The sequence below is a fragment of the Mustelus asterias genome, chromosome 21 (genome assembly GCF_964213995.1).
Source record: "Mustelus asterias chromosome 21, sMusAst1.hap1.1, whole genome shotgun sequence".
In the NCBI taxonomy this organism is placed as follows: domain Eukaryota; kingdom Metazoa; phylum Chordata; class Chondrichthyes; order Carcharhiniformes; family Triakidae; genus Mustelus; species Mustelus asterias.
In genome coordinates, this window is record NC_135821.1 from 29271466 (window position 1) to 29279873 (window position 8408).

At 69.6% G+C, this 8408-nt stretch overlaps 1 protein-coding gene across 2 annotated transcripts in view; it reads right to left on the reverse strand.

Moving 5' to 3' along the window:
• f8a (coagulation factor VIII associated) overlaps positions 1-7663 on the reverse strand; it is a 23363-nt gene extending 15700 nt beyond the window's left edge. The window contains exon 1 of one of the 2 annotated variants that reach the window (XM_078237152.1): positions 7588-7663. In XM_078237152.1, the coding sequence (XP_078093278.1) occupies positions 7588-7646 (59 nt within the window). In that variant the 5' untranslated portion in view covers positions 7647-7663. The remainder of the gene's footprint in view (positions 1-7587) is intronic. The other variant, XM_078237154.1, reaches the window with a different exon arrangement.
• Between the last annotated feature and the right edge of the window lie 745 nt (positions 7664-8408).

The following is an 8408-nucleotide window of genomic DNA, read 5'->3' on the forward strand; positions in this document are numbered from 1 at the left end:
GCCCACTCTCCCCCCCATCTGCCCCCTCTCCCCTCCATCTGCCCCCTCTATGTTGCCCCCTCACCCCCTCTATCTGCCCCCCTCCTCCCCCCTCTATCTGCCCCCCTCCTCCCCCCTATCTGCCCCCTCCCCCCTCTTCTGCCCCCCCTCCCCCCCTATCTGCCCCCCTCCCCCCTCCTTCTGCCCCCTCCCCCCCCTCTTTCTGCACCCTCTCCCCCTCTATCTGTCCCCCCACTCCTCCCCCTCTATCTGCCCCCCTCTTCCCCCCATCTGCCCCACTCCTCCCATCTGCCCCCCTCCCCCCCCACCCTATCTGCCCCCCTCCTCCCCCCTCTATCTGCCCCCCTCCCCCTTTTATATTCCCCCCTCCCCCTCTATCTGCCCCTCCCCCCTCCATCTGCCCCCCTCCCCCCTCTAGCTGTCCCCTCCCCCCTCTATCTGCCCCCTCTTTCCCTATCTGCTCCCCTCCTCCTACCTCCCCATCCCCCCTGTATCTGCCCCCATTCCCCCTGTATCTGCCCCCTCCCCCCATCTGCCCCCTCTCCCCTCCATCTGCCCCCTCTCCCCCCATCTGCCCCCTCTCCCCCCATCTGCCCCCTCTCCCTCTCCATCTGCCCCCCTCCTCCCCCATCTCCCCTCCTCTCTATCTGCCCCCCTCCCTCCCCCCCTCTATCTGCCCCCCCTCTATCTGCCCCCCTCTCCCCCCCTCTATCTGCCCCCCCTCTCCCCCCCCTCTATCTGCCCCCCTCTTCCCCCCTCTATCTGCCCCCCCTCTATCTGCCCCCCCTCTCCCCCCTCTATCTGCCCCCCCTCTATCTGCCCCCCCTCCCCCCCTCTATCTGCCCCCCCTCCCCCCCCTCTATCTGCCCCCCCTCTCCCCCCCTCTATCTGCCCCCCTCTCCCCCCCCCCTCTATCTGCCCCCCCTCCCCCCCCTCTATCTGCCCCCCTCTCCCCCCCTCTATCTGCCCCCCCTCTATCTGCCCCCCCTCTCTTCCCCCCCTCTATCTGCCCCCCTCTCCCCCCTCTATCTGGCCCCCCTCTATCTGCCCCCCTCTCCCCCCCTCCCCCCTCTATCTGCCCCCCCCCTCTATCTGCCTCCCCTCTCTCCCTCCTCTATCTGCCCCCCCTCTCCCCCTCTCTGCCCCCCCTCTCCCCCCCCCTCTATCTGCCCCCCTCTCCCCCCCTCTATCTGCCCCCCTCCCCTCTCCCCCCCTCTATCTGCCTCCCCTCTATCTGCCCCCCCTCTCCCCCCCCCTCTATCTGCCCCCCCTCTCTCCCCCCCTCTATCTGCCCCCCCTCTCTCCCCCCCTCTATCTGCCCCCCCTCTCTCCCCCCCCTATCTGCCCCCCCTCTCCCCCCCTCTATCTGCCCCCCCCTCCCCCCCGCTATCTGCCCCCCCTCTCCCCCCCTATCTGCCCCCCCCCTCTATCTGCCCCCCCTCTCCCCCCCCCTCTATCTGCCCCCCCTCTCTCCCCCCCTCTATCTGCCCCCCTCTCTCCCCCCTCTATCTGCCCCCCTCTCTCCCCCCCTCTATCTGCCCCCCCTCCCCCCTATCTGCCCCCCTCTATCTGCCCCCCTCTATCTGCCCCCCTCTCCCCCCCCTCTATCTGCCCCCCCTCCCCCCCTCTATCTGCCCCCCTCCCCCCCTCTATCTGCCCCCCCCCTCCCCCCTCTCTATCTGCCCCCCCTCCCCCCCTCTATCTGCCCCCCCTCCCCCCCTCTCCCCCCCCTATCTGCCCCCCCTCCCCCCCTCCCTATCTGCCCCCCCCCTCCCCCCCATCTGCCCCCCCTCCCCCCCTCTATCTGCCCCCCTCTATCTGCCCCCCCTCTCCCCCCCCTCTAACTGCCCCCCTCTCCCTGCCCCCCTCTCCCCCCCTCTATTTGCCCCCCCCTCCCCCCCCCTCTGCCCCCCTCTCCCCCCTCTGCCCCCCTCTATCTGCCCCCCCCTCTATCTCCCCCCCTCTATCTGCCCCCCTCTCCCCCCCCTCTATCTGCCCCCCCTCTATCTGCCCCCCCCTCTCCACCCCCTATCTGCCCCCCCTCTCCCCCCCTCTAACTGCCCCCCTCTCCCTGCCCCCCTCTCCCCCCCTCTATTTGCCCCCCCCTCCCCCCCCTCTGCCCCCCTCTATCTGCCCCCCCCTCTATCTCCCCCCCCCTCTATCTGCCCCCCCTCTCCCCCCCCCTCTATCTGCCCCCCTCCCCCCTCTATCTGCCCCCCCTCTCCACCCCCTATCTGCCCCCCCTCCCCCCCCCCTATCTGCCCCCCCTCTCCCCCCCTATCTGCCCCCCCTCTCCCCCCCTATCTGCCCCCCCTCTATCGGCCCCCCCCTCTCCCCCCCCTCTATCTGCCCCCCTCTATCTGCCCCCCTCTCCCCCCCTCTATCTGCCCCCCCCTCTATCTGCCCCCCCTATCTGCCCCCCCCCTCTATCTGCCCCCCTCTCCCCCCCCCTCTATCTGCCCCCCCTCTCCCCCCCCTCTATCTGCCCCCCCTCTCCCCCCTCCCCCCCTCCCCTCTATCTGCCCCCCTCTCCCCCCCTCCTATCTGCCCCCCTCTCCCCCCCCTCTATCTGCCCCCCCTCCTCCCCTCTATCTGCCCCCCTCCCCCCTCTATCTGCCCCCCTCCCCCCCCTCTATCTGCCCCCCCTCCCCCCCTCTATCTGCCCCCCTCCATCTGCCCCCCCCTCTCTATCTGCCCCCCTCCCCCCCTCTATCTGCCCCCCACTCCCCCCCTCTCTATCTGCCCCCCCTCCCCCCCTCTATCTGCCCCCCCTCCCCCCCCTCTATCTGCCCCCCTCCCCCCCTCTCTCTGCCCCCCTCTCCCCCCCCTCTATCTGCCCCCCCCCTCCCCCCCCTCTATCTGCCCCCCCCTCTCCCCCCCTCTATCTGCCCCCCTCTATCTGTCCCCCCTCTCCCCCCCTCTATCTGCCCCCCCCTCTATCTCCCCCCCTCTATCTCCCCCCCCCCCTCTATCTGCCCCCTTCTCTATCTGCCCCCCCCTCTCCCCCCCCTCTATCTGCCCCCCCCTCCCCCCCTCTATCTGCCCCCCCCTCCCCCCCTCTATCTGCCCCCCCCCTCCCCCCCTCCTATCTGCCCCCCCTCTCCCCCCCTCTATCTGCCCCCCCTCTCTCCCCCCCCTCTATCTGCCCCCCCTCTCCCCCCCCCTCTCTCTGCCCCCCCTCTCCCCCCCCTATCTGCCCCCCCCTCTCCCCCCCCCTCTCCCTCCCCCTCTATTGGCCCCCCCTTCCCCCCCCCTCTATCCCCCCTCTATCTGCCCCCCCTCTATCTGCCCCACCTCTCCCGCCCCTCTATCTGCCCCCCCTCTCCCCCCTCCCCCCCTCCCCCTCTATCTGCCCCCCTCTCCCCCCCCCTCTATCTGCCCCCCCTCTATCTGCCCCCCTCTCCCCCCCCCTCTATCTGTCCCCCCTCCTCCCCTCTATCTGCCCCCCTCTCCCCCCCCTCTATCTGCCCCCCCCTCCTCCCCTCTATCTGCCCCCCTCCCCCTCTCTATCTGCCCCCCTCCCCCCCTCTATCTGCACCCCCTCCCCCCCTCTATCTGCCCCCCTCCCCCCCTCTATCTGCCCCCCTCCCCCTCTCTATCTGCCCCCCTCCCCCCTCTATCTGCACCCCCTCCCCCCTCTATCTGCCCCCCCTCCCCCCCTCTATCTGCCCCCCCTCCCCCCTCTATCTGCCCCCCCCTCCCCCCCTCTCTATCTGCCCCCCCTCCCCCCCTCTATCTGCCCCCCACTCCCCCCCTCTCTATCTGCCCCCCCTCCCCCCCCCTCTATCTGCCCCCCCTCCCCCCCTCTATCTGCCCCCCTCTATCTGCCCCCCCCTCCCCCCCTCTATCTGCCCCCCCTCTATCTGCCCCCCCTCTCCCCCCCTCTATCTGCCCCCCTCCCCCCCTCTATCTGCCCCCCTCTATCTGTCCCCCCTCTCCCCCCCTCTATCTGCCCCCCCTCTCCCCCCCTCTATCTCCCCCCCCTCTATCTGCCCCCTTCTCTATCTGCCCCCCCTCTCCCCCCCTCTATCTGCCCCCCCTCCCCACTCTATCTGCCCCCCCTCTCCCCCCCTCTATCTGCCCCCCCTCTCCCCCCCTCTATCTGCCCCCCCTCTCCCCCCCCTCTATCTGCCCCCCCTCTATCTGCCCCCTCTATCTGCCCCCCCTCTCCCCCCCCTCTATCTGCCCCCCCTCTCCCCCCCCTATCTGCCCCCCCTCTCCCCCCCTATCTGCCCCCCTCTCCCCCCCTATCTGCCCCCCTCTCCCTCCCCCTCTATCGGCCCCCCCTCTCCCCCCCCCTCTATCTGCCCCCCCTCTATCTGCCCCCCCTCTATCTGCCCCCCCTCTCCCCCCCCCCTCTATCTGCCCCCCCTCTCCCCCCTCCCCCTCTATCTGCCCCCCTCCCCCCCCTATCTGCCCCCCCTCTATCTGCCCCCCTCTCCCCCCCCTCTATCTGTCCCCCCTCCTCCCTCTATCTGCCCCCCTCCCCCCCTCTATCTGCCCCCCTCCCCCCCCTCTATCTGCCCCCCTCCCCCCCTCTATCTGCCCCCCTCGCCCCCCTCTATCTGCCCCCCTCCCCCCCTCTATCTGCCCTCCCTCCCCCCCCTCTATCTGCCCCCCCTCCCCCCCTCTATCTCCCCCCTCCCCCCCTCTCTATCTGCCCCCCCTCCCCCCCTCTCTATCTGCCCCCCCCTCCCCCCCTCTATCTGCCCCCCTCCCCCCTCTCTATCTGCCCCCCCTCCCCCCCCTCTATCTGCCCCCCCTCCCCCCTCTATCTGCCCCCCCCCTCTATCTGCCCCCCCTTCTATCTGCCCCCCTCTATCTGTCCCCCCTCTCCCCCCCCTCTATCTGCCCCCCCTCTCCCCCCCTCTATCTCCCCCCCTCTATCTGCCCCCTTCTCTATCTGCCCCCCTCTCCCCCCCTCTCCCCCCCTCTATCTGCCCCCCCTCTCCCCCCCCCTATCTGCCCCCCCTCTCCCCCCCCTCTATCTGCCCCCCCTCTCCCCCCTCTATCTGCCCCCCTCTCCCCCCTCTATCTGCCCCCTTCTCTATCTGCCCCCCCTCTCCCCCCCTCCCCTCTATCCGCCCCCCCTCTCCCCCCCCTCTATCCGCCCCCCTCTCCCCCCCTCTATCCGCCCCCCCTCTCCCCCCCTCTATCTGCCCCCCCTCTCCCCCCCTCTATCTGCCCCCCTCTCCCCCCCTCTATCTGCCCCCCTCTCCCCCCCCTCTATCTGCCCCCCCTCTCCCCCCCTCTATCTGCCCCCCTCTCCCCCCCTCTATCTGCCCCCCCTCTCCCCCCCTCTATCTGCCCCCCCTCTCCCCCCTCCCGCCCCTCTATCTGCCCCCCCTCTCCCCCCCTCTATCTGCCCCCCCTCTCCCCCCCTCTATCTGCCCCCCCTCTCCCCCCCTCTATCTGCCCCCCCTCTCCCCCCCTCTATCTGCCCCCCCTCTATCTGCCCCCCCTCTATCTGCCCCCCCTCTCCCCCCCTCTATCTGCCCCCCCCTCTCCCCCCCTCTATCTGCCCCCCCCTCTCCCCCCCTCTATCCTGCCCCCCCCTCTCCCCCCTCTATCTGCCCCCCCTCTCCCCCCCTCTATCTGCCCCCCCTCTCCCCCCCTCTATCTGCCCCCCCCTCTCCCCCCTCTATCTGCCCCCCCCTCTCCCCGCCCCCCCCTCTCCCCCCCTCTATCTGCCCCCCCTCTCCCCCCCTTCTATCTGCCCCCCCCTCTCCCCCCCTCTATCTGCCCCCCCCCTCTCCCCCCCTCTATCTGCCCCCCTCTCCCCCCCTCTATCTGCCCCCCCCCTCTCCCCCCCTCTATCTGCCCCCCCTCTCCCCCCTCTATCTGCCCCCCCTCTATCTGCCCCCCCCTCTCCCCCCCTCTATCTGCCCCCCCCCTCTCCCCCCCTCTATCTGCCCCCCCCTCTCCCCCCCCTCTATCTGCCCCCCCCTCTCCCCCCTCTATCTGCCCCCCCTCTCCCCCTCCCCTCTATCTGCCCCCCCCTCTCCCCCCCCTCTATCTGCCCCCCCCCTCTCCCCCCCTCTATCTGCCCCCCCTCTCCCCCCCTCTATCTGCCCCCCCTCTATCTGCCCCCCCCTCTCCCCCCCCTCTATCTGCCCCCCCCCTCTCCCCCCCTCTATCTGCCCCCCCTCTCCCCCCCTCTATCTGCCCCCCCCTCTCCCCCCTCTATCTGCCCCCCCCTCTCCCCCCCCTCTATCTGCCCCCCCCTCTCCCCCCCCTCTATCTGCCCCCCCCTCTCCATCTGCCCCCCCCTCTCCCCCCTCTCCCCCCCTCTCCATCTGCCCCCCCCTCTCCCCCCTCTCCATCTGCCCCCCCCTCTCCATCTGCCCCCCCTCCCCCCTCTCCATCCTGCCCCCCCCTCCCCCCCTCTATCTGCCCCCCCCTCCCCCCCTCTATCTGCCCCCCCCTCCCCCCCCCCTCCCCTCTATCTGCCCCCCCCTCTCCCCCCCTCCCCTCTATCTGCCCCCCCTCTCCCCCCCCTCTATCTGCCCCCCCCCTCTCCCCCCCCCCTCCCCCCCCTCTCCATCTGCCCCCCCTCTCCATCTGCCCCCCCTCTCCCCCCCTCTCCCCCCCTCTCCATCTGCCCCCCCTCTCCCCCCCTCTCCATCTGCCCCCCCCTCTCCATCTGCCCCCCCCTCCCCCCCTCTATCTGCCCCCCCTCCCCCCCTCTATCTGCCCCCCCCTCCCCCCCCTCTATCTGCCCCCCCCCTCCCCCCCCTCTATCTGCCCCCCCCCTCCCCCCCCTCTATCTGCCCCCCCCTCCCCCCCCTCTATCTGCCCCCCCCCTCCCCCCCCTCTATCTGCCCCCCCCTCCCCCCCTCTATCTGCCCCCCCCCCCCCCCCCCTCCCCCCCCTCTATCTGCCCCCCTCTCCCCCCCCTCTATCTGCCCCCCTCTCCCCCCCTCTATCTGCCCCCCCTCTCCCCCCCCTCTATCTGCCCCCCCTCTCCCCCCCTCTATCTGCCCCCCTCTCCCCCCCCTCTATCTGCCCCCCCTCCCCCCCTCTATCTGCCCCCCCCTCTATCTGCCCCCCCCCTCCCCCCCCTCTATCTGCCCCCCCCTCTATCTGCCCCCCCCTCCCCCCCTCTATCTGCCCCCCCCTCTATCTGCCCCCCCCTCCCCCCCCTCTATCTGCCCCCCCTCCCCCCCTCCCCCCCCTCTATCTGCCCCCCCCTCCCCCCCCTCCCCCCCCTCTATCTGCCCCCCCTCTCCCCCCCTCTCCCCCCCTCTATCCCCCCTCTATCTGCCCCCCCCTCTCCCCCCCCTCTATCTGCCCCCCCTCTATCTGCCCCCCCCCCTCTCCCCCCCCCTCTATCTGCCCCCCCCTCTCCCCCCCCCATCTGCGCCCCCGCTCTCCCCCCCCTCTATCTGCCCCCCCTCTATCTGCCCCCTCTATCTGCCCCCCCTCTCCCCCCCCCTCTATCTGCCCCCCCCTCTCCCTCTATCTGCCCCCCTCTATCTGCCCCCCCTCTCCCCCCCTCTATCTGCCCCCCCTCTCTCCCCCCCTCTATCTGCCCCCCCTCTCTCCCCCCCCTCTATCTGCCCCCCCTCTCTCCCCCCCCCCTTTTACCTTTTCAGTTTATTGGAAACTGCTCGGTACCGCAACAGGAAGTCTCCCTCCGCCGCCATCTTTGTGCGGGGCACCCGATCCGTTCAGAAGGCGTCCGGCCGGAACCCTTGGCGCCGCTAGAAAAGTTCCGGGCGCACTCATTCCCTCCCTCTCTCCGCACTGAGGTTGGAGGGGGCACAGATTGAAATGGCAATTCTTTCACCATATCGCAGCAGAATATCATGGAAAGAAACCAAAGGAATCTGTCATTCAATAATATTCGTTGCTACACGACAGCTCACTTAATACGTCTTAGGAATCTATGCAAAAAAGGACAGAATTGCTGAAACGAGGGAAAATAATAGTGGCAGTTAATGATAATGGGGACACACATACCAATTATCAGGGGATAATCCCAGGGACAGAGCCAGAGGCTGCTGGATGATCATGAACATGAACAACATGGTGAAGGACACACAAAAGTTTGGGGTAGCCAGCACAGTGAGGAATAAAGACCACCATCTATAAGGCTAATGCCTCATTTGTAATCACAGAATCATAGATTCCCTGCAGTGCAGAAAGAGGCCATTCAGCCCACTGAGCCTGCACCGACAACAATCCCACTAAGTCCCTATCCTTATAACCCTGGTCCCTCTGACACTAAGTGGTAATTTAAAGTTAAAGTTTATTTATCAGTCACAGTAACTTCATTGCAGTGTTAATGTATGCCTTACTTAGAAATCATAGAATCATAGAAACCCTACAGTACAGAAAGAGGCCATTCGGCCGCCATTCTGGGCGGCATGGTAGCACAGTGGTTAGCACTGCTGCTTCACAGCTCC